Source organism: Buteo buteo, chromosome Z, assembly GCF_964188355.1.
Source record: "Buteo buteo chromosome Z, bButBut1.hap1.1, whole genome shotgun sequence".
NCBI lineage: Eukaryota > Metazoa > Chordata > Aves > Accipitriformes > Accipitridae > Buteo > Buteo buteo.
In genome coordinates this window covers 42,004,261-42,018,877 of record NC_134204.1, presented here as the reverse complement: position 1 = coordinate 42,018,877, position 14,617 = coordinate 42,004,261, and the positions used below count along the sequence as shown (strand labels likewise).

At 38.6% G+C, this 14,617-nt stretch overlaps 1 protein-coding gene across 1 annotated transcript in view; it reads right to left on the bottom strand.

Moving 5' to 3' along the window:
- Positions 1–14,617, bottom strand: part of APBA1 (amyloid beta precursor protein binding family A member 1) — a 100,181-nt gene that overhangs the window by 21,979 nt on the left and 63,585 nt on the right. The window contains 2 exon segments of the mRNA XM_075019500.1: positions 3,919–3,958; positions 7,999–8,100. Of these exon segments, the coding sequence (XP_074875601.1) occupies positions 3,919–3,958; positions 7,999–8,100 (142 nt within the window).

Below are 14,617 nucleotides of genomic sequence, written 5' to 3'. Positions count from 1 at the left end.
TTGACTTGGGGTAAATTTGTTTAATTTATTACCAATCAAATCAGAGTAGGGTAATAAGAAATAAACCCAAATCTTAAAAACACTTTCCCCCCACCCCTCCCTTCTTCCTGGGCTTAACTTCACTCCTGATTTTCTCTACCTCCCCCCACCAGCAAAGCAGGGGGACAGGGAATGGGGGTTGCGGTCAGTTCACCACATGTTGTCTCTGCTGCTCCTTCCTCCTCAGGGGGAGGACTCATCACTCTGCCCCTGCTCCAGTGTGTGGTCCCTCCCATGGGAGACAGTCCTCCATGAACTTCTTCAATGTGGATCCTTCCCACGGGCTGCAGTTTTTCACGAACTGCTCCAGCATGGGTCCCTTCTGTGGGGTGCAGTCCTTCAGGCACACACTGCTCCAGCATGTGTCCTTTCCACGTGCCCTTTGCATGGGTTGCAGTCCTCCAGGCACAGACTGCTCCAGCGTGGGTCCCCCACGGCGTCACAAGTCCTGCCAGAAAACCTGCTCCAGTGTGGGCTCCTCTCTCCACGGTTCCACAGGTCCTGCCAGGACCCTGCTCCAGCGTAGGCTTCCCATGGGGTCACAGCCTCCTTCGGGCATCCACCTGCTCCAGCATGGGGTCTTCCACGGGCTGCAGGTGGATATCTCCTCTACCACGGACCTCCATGGGCTGCGGGAGGACAGCCTGCCTCACCATGGTCTTCACCATGGGCTGCAGGGGAATCTCTGCTCTGGCACCTGGAGCACCTCCTCCCCCTCCTTCTTCACTGACCTTGGTGTCTGCAGAGTTGTTTCACTCACATATTCTCACTCCACTCCTCTGGCTGCTGTTATGCAGCAGTTGCTTTTTCCCCTTCTTAAATATGTTATCTCAGAGGTGCTACCACCGTCGCTGATGGGCTTGGCCTTGGCCAGCGGCGAGTCTGTCTTGGAGCCAGCTGGCATTGGCTCTGTCGGACATGGGGGAAGCTTCTGGTATCTTCTCACAGAAGCCACCCCTGTTACCCCTCCCGCTACCAAAACCTTGCCACACAAACCCAATACAACATCTCTCCAGCAAAAGCTGTAATTGTTAATATAGCTTGTCTCTCACAATAACTCATTCTTTTGTGAGCAAGGATCACCCTGGAGCAAAATAATCTCTGTGAGTGTTCACTGTTATAAAGGGACAGACACAGTTACGCAGCTCGCCCCTCACCCACCAAAACCAGCCTTGGAATTCTAAGACCAACAGTCACAAACAGAAAGAGGAAGGGTGCAATTTAATAACAGATGTCAGCCACTTGCTCACTTTTGTGTTAGCTGCAGTTAGTACAACAGGCAGAGGAACCTCCCTGGGAATGCTTTACAGGTAAAACACGTCTCCCCTTACCAAGAAGACTGATTGCCCAATTAAGCAAAGTACTTTTATGCCATAGACCTTTAAAAATCACTCTTAGTCTCAACAAGGATAATGAGGTAAAGGACAGAGTTAAATAAAAATGTTGTTAAATACATAGAGCACGGGCTCTCCTGATGGCAAAACAACTCTCTTATTGCCATAGATTCTTAATGATCTGACACCCATCAACTTCTGGGGAAAGTTAGAAGGTGGTGAAGTGGTCAGTGCCTAACAATGCAAATCCTTAGAAAGCAGCATTTATGATCTGTAGGTGTTTTGGTGTTTGGCAATTCCATCTAAAAATTGTGTATGTAAAAATGTTCTATTTTAACACCTTGCTACATGTTAAAATTGTCATGATCCAAAAGGGAGGCTGGTTAACCTAAGAAGCTTCTTGTTTTCTTATAAGTAAGGAAAAACAATTGATGTTCAAGACAAGTGAAAATGCAAATCAACTTGAAGAATGCTAAAGGTAAAAATGTCCACATTTTATGACCAAAATAATAAACTGTTTTTAGGTTTGCTTTTTTTTTCCTCTAATAATAAAGCAAACCCCCTACAATATCAGAATGGGGGTCTTATTATTTCAAGGGGTATCTTGAGATATAAGGTGATGTGGCCTAAAGTTTAACATTACTCAGAATACCAATTTTGTTCTAATTATAACAGAAGAGATTAACAACCCCTCAGAATGAGCATGAGTAACTTTGGTCCCAGAGAAATGCAAGTCATTATTAAGATTAAAACAACAAAAGACAGAGCTGGAGATAAATATTACACTGAAACTACCCACACAGACAGAAGTAGATGTATAAATCTTATGAGAAAGCTTGTCTCCTTTATGGTTTCTTTAAACATGAAAATTTATGACTAGTAATTTTAAGATGCTCATCTCCAGTGTGCAGAATTTGTTCAGATACTATGTATCTGGAAAACTCTCAAAATTAACAAGTCACTTTCAAGTACATGACTCAAAGAGATGGAATTTTTTCCTTAGGGAAATTTATGCATCTGGAAGTACTACATATTTGCACACTCTTCCAGTCCTGAAACCATACAGCATTTGAAGTGTTGCTATTTGTTACTCTACATGTCAAGGCCTTTTCACCACTTCCACCTCTTCACTATAAAGGGTGCAACCCCCTTTATAGTACAATTTCTGGTCAGAACGCACAAAACAAATATAGACCGACAAAGGTGTAGTTAAGACTCCCAGAGCGAAGCATATTAAACCCCAAAAAAGTATGTGCTCTATTTCCATCAGAGCTGAACACACAGACAGCACTGCTTTTTATAAGACCCCCTCCATTTATTACCACTGACAATGAAATTCTTATTTGAGTGAAAGTGTACCATAAGTGCTAGCAAGTTTTCCTTGAACTGCTAGTGCATAAAATGGAAAATTTGTATTTTTAAGGAATTTTGCACTGGACCGAGATCTAAGTAAATTTTAGTTTACAATTATTTTTTTTTAAGGAATGGAGGATTATGTAAGATAGTCCTTGATAGACAGGGCTACCACTAGGAGATGAATTTCAGTTCTAAGAGAGACCCTTCATTGCTGCAAAATTCCAAAGCTTAGCTGGTTTCAAAACAATATATGAAATTTACATTAGTTGACATTCTGGCCACAGACTCCAAAATATGCAGCTCATATACTGAAGACTAAACCAATGATCAATTTGTAGTCTAAAGAGAATGATTACATAATTGTTTAAACACAGCACACTGTAAAGCAATCCAAGGAGTTCCAAGACAGTCCAAATGATGTATCACATCAACTGTATTTCTGGCACTTCAACAAGCATATGGTACAACTGTTGTCAGGGAAAAAAAGCAAATGAAACTTCAAATTTTCTGCTTCTGTCATGCTCTTATAACAAAATAACTGTGTTTTACAGCATGCAGTCTTCCTGTATACACAGGATACAGACTCATACAAAAAGTAACAGTAGTCCATGTAGCAGGTAACTTGCTTTTTCACATTGTTCCGAATAAATTCAGCACTGGCACAAGTGCAACCTTAACTCTAAGACAGGAAGCACTATTTAATTAGAGGACAAGTAGATGTAAAGCAGTGCAGATTTCCTCTGGCAGGCCTGCCAATTAATCCAATTAATTCAATTCTGCTAATTAATCCAACTGAGATTGGCTTGAGCCTGCCAATTGAAATCAGTGCTGGAGAGAGCACTAGTCTTCTTGCCTAGCCTATTTTCCTTGTTCACACACATTCACATGTGTAGTGTAAATATAAGTAAAAAATTAGTAGTGTTTAAGTGATACTGATAAAAAACCAGCAGAACTGACACAGAAACTTTGAATGAAACACTAAAAAAATAAAAGTTCCGTGTTTCTGAGCTTCTGAAAGAGCATAGTAGGACTTAGCTCAGGTTCCAGTTTGGACACAATGTAATCTAAATCAGTATACCTAACCCTAACAGCTTTTCCATTCAGCAAATAAAAATAAAACTTTTCTACATTATAAATACTGGCAATTTGGGATACGAAAAAACATTTAGAAATTGTAGAACTATCTTACCTTCAACATAGGTTGGAAATGAAGCCAAGCTTTTTCTGGACTGTAATTAAGACAAAAAGGATTTCAAACAAAACAGAGCATGCATAAATATGCATTAAAATTTTCTCCATGCCAAAAAAATAAAAAAGTAAATAATAGTTATTAGAAAAGAAGATCATCACTTATTAAGATATTATTATATTTAGTATTTTCAAACTCTAAGCACCTACTAGAGTTAAATTCAATGTATTCCATTTGTGTTTTTATCTATCAGGCAACATGCTAGGTCCAGTTTTCCATCACCTGTTGGTGTTCAATAGCATATTAACTGTCTAGCAATAGGTGTCTACTTCTACTAATCAAGAAGTATGCAGGAAAATACATCATATTTCAAAGACACTGGATCTTCCAACTACAAAAAAAACCCCACACAGGAGTATATAAAATTATGCTATACTGTTATTATTCATGACTGAAACCATCAGCCCAGTCAGTTATTCATTAACAAAATTCTGTTATATATTAACCTAATTCTGTTATTCATTAGTACTCTTCTTAGATGTATTCCTTACATTAATACAGCCTACAAAACGCTTTCTAAATTTTAACAGGTTAGGTAGCAACCTGTATTCTGTGGGGTAACTGAATTCACTAACACCTTACCACCAACTATGTTTACACTGTATCAAGTACAAAACCACATTTGGTAGATTCAATTACGTAAAAGGTGAATAAATAAAAAAAATCCTGGCTTGCATATGTAAATACAGTCTAAGAACTAACTTCCAACTGTAATTTTATGTGAAGACTCTGTGCCTAACACTTCAAACACCTGAAAGCTACAACTTTCAGTGAGTAAGACTCACCATTTTGTTATAATCAAGAATGTAAATGACATACGAGAATTTACCAAAGAAAATTCTGTGTGGCAATATATAGGTGTTAATAGGTATATTGAAATATCTCCTGCTATCATATGTGTTGCAGATAAGAATTTTGGATAGTCCAAGGATTAAAAAATTTTAATGAATCTACAGCTAATTGCATTAGCAGTAACTCCTCCAATGACTGCTTAATATAGTTTTATTAAAAGAAAATCTATATATGATCAGAATAATGCATAATTTCTTAGACAATTTCCAGTATATTTCCAGACAACACACATTGAAATATATTCCAAATTATTTTCCTTTATGATGGGCAACTTCCTAGGTTCTGTGTATTAGTGGAAAAAATGAGATAAACTAGTGTCCTGCTTTCAGCTGGGATAGAGTTAACTGTCTTCCTAGTAGCTGGTACAGTGCTATGTTGTGAGTTCAGTATGAGAAGAATGTTGATAACACACTGATGTTTTCAGTTGTTGCTCAGTAGTGTTTAGACTAAAGTCAAGGATCTTTCAGATTCTCATACCCAGCCAGCGACAAAGCTGGAGGGGCACAAGAAGTTGGCACAGGACACAGCCAGGGCACCTGACCCAAACTGGCCAACGGGGTATTCCATACCATGGGACGTCACATCCAGTATAGGAACTGGGGGGAGTGGGGGAGGGGAATCGCCGCTGGGGGACTGACTGGGTGTCGGTCTGCGGGTGGTGAGCAATTGCACTGTGCATCACTTGCATATTCCAGTCCTTTTATTATTACTATTGTCATTTTATTAGTGTTACTATTATCATTATTAGTTTCTTCTTTTCTGTTCTATTAAACTGTTCTTATCTCAACCCACGAGTTTTACTTCTTTTTTCCCGATTTTGTCCCCCATCCCACTGGGTGGGGGGGGAATGAGTGAGCGGCTGCGTGGTGCTTAGTTGCTGCCTGGGGTTAAACCACAACAACTAGGAAGGTCACAGTTATGTGACAGGTCAAGTGACTAACCCCAAGGAGTCTTTTCCATTGTAACAAATAGAAAATGGATGTAACAAGTAATATTTTTTAACCAATGATGCTCATCTTGCTGTAAAACAAAACTCATGAAACAAAAACAAAAGGTGCATGACACAGACAGCAGAGCCTGCACAGCCTTTAAGTACTTGCTGTTCCCTATGAAATTGACTAAGCTGTACTGCAAAATCAAGAAAGATCTCCATCAGAGATTGTACTAGCATACATAAAGCGTCAATAAAAAATGATCTCCCACTGCCAAAGCATTTAAGCTGCTGTGAGGACGCTGACATGCCTTTTCAGATCTGTGGCTCTTTCACCTTTTCAGCTGAATGTTTTTACTGGACCCCCTACCCATACAGACTTCAACAATTGTTTGTAATTGCTGCTGGTGTAGGGCTAAGAGGACACTGGACCACTGACAGGACTAAACAACAAATTCCCTACACACCAGAGACAGCTCAGGCATATATATGCGCTGTCCAAAGTACTTTTATTTTTTTTTTAAAAAGAGTGAATGAAGTCTGTAATTACAGGTTTGGCAACTATTCAGCAATTTGACTAGCCGATGCAACTTCTTTTCAGGACAGAGTGGTGTAAACTGTCATATATGCTTTTATTGCAAAAATTCACACACAAAATTAAGGTTTTTTGTTCATTACTCAGGTTGAAAGACATTCTGCTGAGACCACAAGAATAGTAAAATAACAGGTAAAGTTACCAATAGGAGGAAACCTACACCTTTTCATTTTACTTATCCATGAATAATGAAATATCAAGGTCATTAATGTTTCATTACTCTTGTTAATCTTGTTGCCATCCAGTATTACAAAAATCTGTATTTTAAAGAAGGTTTTACTAAGACCTAAAAGTCATTCAAAAAAATTATGAGGCTGCTTTATCAGTCTTGTTCTTGCACTGGAAGCACTAAAGCAAGCATTATTGCTCATCTGAGGGAAACAAACAGCCTGACACATCCTACTGTGAAACCTGGTTTACCATCTCTGACACTATGTGTAAGCACATCCTAAAAACTGAAATAAGCAGCATCTTGTTTGGTTTCTTCCTTTGGGTAAGTTTATCGACATCTAAAACCTGCTAAAAGCTAGGATATATATGAATTGATAAAATCGGTACTGAAGAAAGCTAAAGGCTTTAACAAGCTAACGAAATAGCAGATGAAAATTTAATGGCACAATCTATTGTTGACAGCTTTAGCACAAGAGAAATTATGAGTTTCTTAAGTCTTTTGAAACCTTTCATTATTTTCTAAATGCAAATACAGACTGGCACAACACATAAATGTTACAAGCTCTTTTATCCCTTGATAATAACAAAAGAAAAAAAGAAAGAATGGATTACTAATTAGTATTTAATTTTAATCAGTATTTCCAGTTATAGTAGATCAGTGTTTTTCATTGTGGAAGATAACTCATGCATTGCTATCAGTAACAATATGGTACCTTGTTAGACTACAGCTTCTATATTTTTTTTAAGCTTAAAAAACAAAAAGCAAATAAACCAAATATTTGAGATTTTTCTGTTTAGAGAGACAGCCATTCTATACTAATCCAAATATTTTTTATGCCAAATGATTTTCTTTTCACATTGTGAGAAGTTCTACTCACACTTCTCATTTTGTGTTGGTGGAACTACTGCAGTGTAAAAAGGTGCCAGCTGAGAAAAATAAAAGTGGAAAAAAAAAAAGTAAGTATTTAGCTTTATTTTGAGGAGCCTGGGGTCAGGAACTAAATTCTGACTGTGAATCACTGGCAGGTCAGTTTGTACAATGACAAAATATTAAGCAGCATAATTTACTACCTAATAATTTCATTTTAGCAAGCTTTTTCATCTGGCTGAGAAACATCCTTTTCTTTGCAGGAAGACATTCTGCATGGAAGAAAAGAAAAGGGCTTCTTCCTTTTGCCTCTAATACAGAAGTGATGTTGGCTGTTTGGTAAATCAATACCTCCCAGCCTGTTAAATAAATTTAGTGGCAGCTGAACACAGAGTCAGAAATGCCATGATAAACAGTCTAAAGTATATTAGAAATTTAGTCAGACAGACAGGCAAGCATAAAGGAAAGGTGCTACAAATCAGCTTTTCAAGCGTGTTGCGATTTTGGAAGAAGAGAAGGGATTGCACAGGTACAAAAAGGCAATGAAAATAAGGCATAAGCAGCATGAACAAGACTGTGGCTTTTAAAAAGATTTCACTTTACCTCTTTATTAGTGGAGGCCTCTGCTGTACTGCAGACATCCTGGTGATGTTGCCTACTTGACGATTCAGCACCCCGAGGTGAAGAGGAATCTGGAGATGGAGACTAGACATGGCAAGAAAATTAAATAATAATCTGAGTGACTAATGTAGAAATTCTTCTTTTATATTTTCCTCTAATTTGGCAGTAGAAATAAAAGATGAGAGGGTGGGGAAGGAAAAACCAAGACCAACACTTTTAAAAAGTTGTAACTCTTGCTTTTTATCATAATAATCACATATCAATATCTCAGTGGACTTATTCTGAACAGCTAAATCTTTTGAAAAACACTTGTGTTTATTTGTCAGTAATGTATGAAATTAAGCAGTTCAAAAAATAAAAAGCTGTACTCAGTGGCAAGCAATGCTCAGCCAAAAAGTGTCAATAAAACTGTATTTTTGCAAGGTGAATGGAGGATTGTCTGATATTGGTATTGGGCCAACTACTTACACTTACTGTCAGCATTCAACTAAGCTGCAGTTACAGGAATTTCTGTTGCACAAGTACATGCCTATTGCATGCAGGCACATGACTGTGAGCTTACTGAAGGCTGCAGGCAATGCAGACCGATGTCCTAAGCTCTGACATTCTAAGAAAGAAAAGATAAATCCACTGAGAAGTAAGCTGCGATGGGAGACAGGGGAATTGATCATGACCAGCACACAGGGATTCAGCTAAAGATTACTTCATTGTCAAACTGGGGAGAGTGAAGAAAAGATTGCAATTTCCCCATAAGCACACGTGCTCTCAGGTATATCATCAAGAATGTAATAGCAGAAAAACAAAGGGAACCGCATAGAAAAGCAGTATGATGGAAAATCTAGATCTATATGATCTGTCAGCAAGTATCTTGGTAAAGGGAAAGAATGCATTGAGAAAGGATATCCTCATCACAGGCAATTTTTAATGAATGCTGGTGACACTAAAAAGCTGTAGTGAGGTATCTAAAGTCCAGAGCAGGGGGGACTGGTATGGGGGTATAACACAAGAATACAGAGTGTGGATTTAATGAAGGTGACCAAAATGAGAGACAGTAAAAAGCTTCAACCCAACAGGCATTTTTAAAGGCAGGTCTTAAGGAGATACCTGCAAAACATGTCAGTGCACATACCAAAATGTGGTTCTTCAAAGGAAGGTTTAGCGTTTAGCTATGCAAGCTGGGTGTTTAGCCCAGCAGCCCTGGCATTCTACACTCTCCTTTGACACAGGGAGTTCAGCCCTAGCTTTGCCAGCTCAACAGTTCATCACTGATAGCGAAACAGTCAAATACTATTCTTCTGATTTATAAACAATTACTTGACATGGCTTTTCTCTAAGCCAATGAGTCATACCAGAAAAGGGCTATACTTCCAGCACTCTGAGCTGGCAGCAGCTGCAATCTAGGAGTGCCCTCCTGCTATGCCTCCATTCCAGCTGAAACACTGAATTCTATGAAATAGTGTGCACAAAAATCTAAGTTTTGCAAGCTTAGCTTCACAGATATGGAACAAAACAAGAAAATAAAACTCCCTTCTCCTCCTCTTTCTCTTTACCCTCATTCTTTTAAAAGGTCTATCTTGGATAATTACTAAATATTAGAATTATAGTTAACTAATAAAGGCTTCCAAAGAGTTAGGCAACTCCTTATACATATATTTCCTGGCAGTCCTTGCATCTCCCTGTATTTTGAATTACAACTGCAGGTCAAAAAGAGATGGAGCTGTGAAATGGTCCCTAGAATGATAGCATGTGCTTAGACCGACAGACTGAAGGATCACTCATTGCACTGCCAGTCTTCACGCAGGGGCTGTACGAGACATACAGGCTCCCCTGACTTGCTCTGTAACTTCCAGAGTTACAGTGCCACCGTGATTCACTGCACAAATGGCAACTCCTCTTTACTTAAGGAAGCATCCTTACAGTGCTCACATTCCCAATAGTTACATAGTATTTCTGTATTGGTATTAAATATAAAAGGCGCACAATACTATCAACCTAATAATGACAATGGGATATTGTAGGATTGAGTTTTAAATAGTAAACAAAGAAACAAAGTAAAGCATATAATATTTTAGCATCAAATGGTTCCACAAAAAAAATAGTTCTTTAAAATGCCTGAAAGCTCTCATATTCACACACTAAAGCCATAACAATAAAAGATTCCATTTAAACCAGTTGGCCGCTGACATGAAATTTTGCACTATTTAATATGTATTAAGTTACTCCAGTACCTCTACAAATACCTTTACTCAGCTAGTTTAATCTACAAAGCATCAGAATTAAGCAACCATCAAAATGATCACACGGCTTTCCATGTGCTCTCTTTGAATGTCTGCTCAAATTTTTCTGGGAAAAAAAAATCCAACCCCAAAACTATCAAACATCCTACAAAGTTTGCTATATGACCTGACATGACAGCTGTCCCCAAAAACATTTGTATAAGAAAGTTCAGTCTTTGAAGAATAAACACTCGGTTCTCTTCTACCTCAAAATGCATTTTTAGAGGTACCATACACAATGCACAAAGAAAGAATGCAGTCACAGCAATAACAAGAAATATTTTGATACATCATAGTGGACAGACAACTTGCATAGCTGCTCAAAACATTACAACTGAAGTCTAAAATAAATGCTTAGTGACTGCTTCGTTGCTTCTTAACAAAACAAGTTTTAGAAGCCTAACAAAAATGCTATCAGAACAAACATAGTAATTTCACGTGAAACATACTGTTAATACATAGAGAGGTCCATCAATGGAATTACAAAGTGTTTTCTTAAGTGCAGCAATAAAAAAGTACTAGTTACGCCATTTCTCCTCTGGAATATCTACTTACATTTTTCTTACGATACTCAACCTGGTACATCCAAAAATTCTCCATCTCAGTTTTGGTGTTGTTTGACTCTCAGTAACATGCAACCCACTCCACCTGAGAAACCTTCCTTGCTACTGTGCAGAGGGATTTAGTAACAGAACTTGTAACAGGAGAGGACTGTGTTGCATCTAACCTACCCAGGTCAACCCAGCTGGCTAATGAGTAGCTCATGAAGACAAACATAACTGTCACTAAAACATCTTCAAATACAATCACCTCCTCTTGCTTTATAAAAGCAGCGTTGTTTTACCTGCTTTTAGCAGCAGCTTATCTGAAAAGAGTATAACCAAGTGGGCCACATCATGACATACAAGGCTAGGACAGAGGGGATGAAATGAACAAATACTTTAGCAGTGCAAGATTCACTTAAACAAAAGGCAATTACTTATATGACACTAATATACACCTACAGGCTTCTCAGCAGAGGAATGGCAAATATAGTCTTCTTGTACATCAGTGTGGAGGAGACAACCGGATAAAGCAAGGCTTTTCAATTAATTTGATTTTAGTGATAAAAAGTCTTCTGAGAGGTACACATACACATTAGGTAAAGGCCAAAGCACTATGAAATATTCAGGTCCAACATGCAAGTATAGTCACAAGCACCACCCAGTACAGCACAACTATGGCAGTAAGTCTCTTAGGTTTTTGCATAACTGTGTTGTGGCAGAGTATCTACTGTGATTTGAACAGTTCAAATTCTATTCGCTAAAACGTAGACTGAGACCATCAGCATATGTTCATAGCTTTTAGATGGCATAAAGTACCCGTAAAGAACAGAGCTGAAAGCTAAATTTTCTTACAATATAACTAATCATCATTATTGGTCATTGTTGTTTAAATTTGCTTTAACTATAGTGTTAAAGATGGACAGTTTGAAAAAATAGAACAACTCAGAACTATTGTACACATACAAGCATACTGTGACACAATCTATACAATTTAATTTATAAATGAGACATAAGGATGAAACTTAAGTTTGTACTGTAGTTGGGGTGTAATTGTAACTGTGGCGTAACTGCCTCTGCACATACCCAGTGAGCTTACCCATCAGTTTGCTGGGTGGTCCAGGACCTGCCCCCTGCCAACTGGTGCACAGATGATAGAACCAGTTGCCTTGAGACGAGGTAACTGACTGAACTGTTCACTTCAGAACAACACATTTGACTAATCGCTGTAGAACCTCTCCATAGAGGAATTTCAGGCAGCCTCAGAGATTTCCCCAGCAGGCTCCTCCTGTGCATATGACAAGTGAGAGGCACAGTTCATCGCTTCAGGGTGCTAACTACCATCCTGGGTAGGGTCTCTGGCTGACCCAACAGCTCCCCCACACAGTATCTGCTGCAAAAATGACCAAACAGTACATGGATAAGATACTTGCTAGTAGTCAACAGAAACTATTCCTGCAGATGCAGATAAGGTCATGTATGACAGCTTTATGTACACAGTTAACGCAGGAAGTGTTTTGTGTGTAGCTTAAGGTAAACCATAGGAATGGATCACACGTGCAAGAGTGGTCATGTAGGATCACCGACCAGCTGTATATAAGAACTGAGAATGCAGTTTGGGGAGTCTTAGTTTGGGGAATCTCCCCTGATCTAGCTGATGATGCCCTGCAAGGACAGAGCCTCTAGCCACTTGCCACCATCTAGACAATGATTCACAATCCCACTTGAGAGATCTGACTGTCCACACGTGTTACACTATGCAAAAGCTCTGAATAAACTAGCTTTTTTAAAACAAACACACTGTCCATGAGTGTCTGCACAACACTGAGTTGTAATTCTTTAGTAAAATTCATTGAAGTTATAAAAATAGAGATTTTGACTTAAGTAGTAACTGTGTACCTCTGTCAAAGTCTTCGAAGAAAGACCCACAGCTGTTACTGTTATATTACTATGTCTCAAATACAAATTAAAAATATACCTAAGAATACATAGAGGTCTAGATCATACACAAAAGTCCAAGTGAACAAACAATAAATGTAACTGAGCCTGTTAGGGCAAGATGGCCCTTTATTTTGCCCATTTCAAAGAGTCTGTTGGCCACATGAGTCAGTAACAATAACCACATAGTACCACAGTCACACTTTGTGAGCTGGTAACTTCTCTTTGAATAAAATCTCAGGCTGTACGGACTGACTCCATCAGATCACACACACATGCTATACAGGTAGGGTCTGTCCAGCAGCACACGTGCTAGATGCAAGGCTGCCAGCACAGCCAGGCTCCTGGAAGCTGGTTCAGTGTTGGCTCTTTCTCAAGTATGGACTTCCTTAGCTGTACTTTCACTTGAACTTGTAGTTCGAATGCAGCTTCATGTGTCAGTCTGAAAAAACTAGCGTGGATCCCTCCTGCGTTTTCAAAAGACTTTAACTATAACAAGTGCTGTTCTAGTTTTCAACAGCACAGAAAAAGTACTCAAAATGGCTTTCATCTTTCAATAATTAAAAAACATAATAAACCAAAACAAAATAATTCAAGGGGTTATGTATCCAGTGCTCACTGTAATTTAAAAGCCCGTAACTCATTTGGAGAGTGTTTGTCTTCAAGCAGACTAACTGATAAATTTAAGCTTTCCTCTGTGTAATTGATGAATCACTATCTAGATATTAAAATGCTTTTTGTTTGGGTCTTTTTTTTTTTTTATGATTTTTGGTTTGAGGCTTTTGGGGCATTTTTTTTCCGTATAATTTTAAGACTGTGGTCTTGCATGGATGATGGAAAGATGACCTGTATTCTGTGTGCTCAACCAACAGTTTTAAAAGGTCTGCTCAGAAAAAGAAAAGAATATCTTCTCAATATAAACTCATCTTTATTTCATTTCTTTTCTTTCTCTTTTTTCCCCCCTTAGTTCATCTATGACTGAAACCTGCTTAATTATTGAAAACAGACTTCTCTATTGCCTTGTTAATATCACATTACTCCAGCTGTGGAAAAAGTGAAGCAAATTCATCTCCATGAAAACACTTCACTTCTGGAGTTACCAGAATTGAGAAAATCCTGCAACTGAGAACTCAGAGGATGAAATAAAATATACGTAACTAAAAAGAACAAAGAAGCAAAACAATGCAGCTCAGTTCTGTTCTACCTGAAAGGATTGTCTTCAGCTCTGAATTTCTACTTCACAAATCCAAACCACCCATGTACCTGGTTTTACTTTATATTAGGGTTTATTCTAACATGGCACCACCTCAAGTGTCTGTAGAGGAACCAAGACTGTGAATACCGATGAGAGGACTTTGCAAAACTGAGTCTTGGCATGCAGCAACAAACCATGTCCTGCAGGTCAACAAAAATTGGCTTTCAGATCTATAACCCCAGATAACTGAATGGATCTCAGAAAAAGATCAAGGTATTTAGTTCTGAAATGGAGAATTTCTCCCTCCAAACCACTGTTTTCTCCTGATTATGTCTGAAGAGAAGTAGGCAGCCTGCTTCTCTTCTCTGGACATGAGAGGACAGAAATGGTCTTTGAATTGCAGCCAAAAAAAAACCACCTGCTTGAGCTTTTGTGCCTTTCAGTGCTTTTCTCAGCAGATCTCTGTACTTCTACAACTAAGCAAGCCACTATTCTCAAAGCTCAATGACATTTTAGAGATACTGTTTTAGAACTTCCATACAGTTTATACACCAGAATATTTAATTATATTCTGAGATATCTACTACACAAAACTATTCCCTCTTCCACTTGAACATGTGTTCATCCTTAAGTCCAGATCCATCCACTGC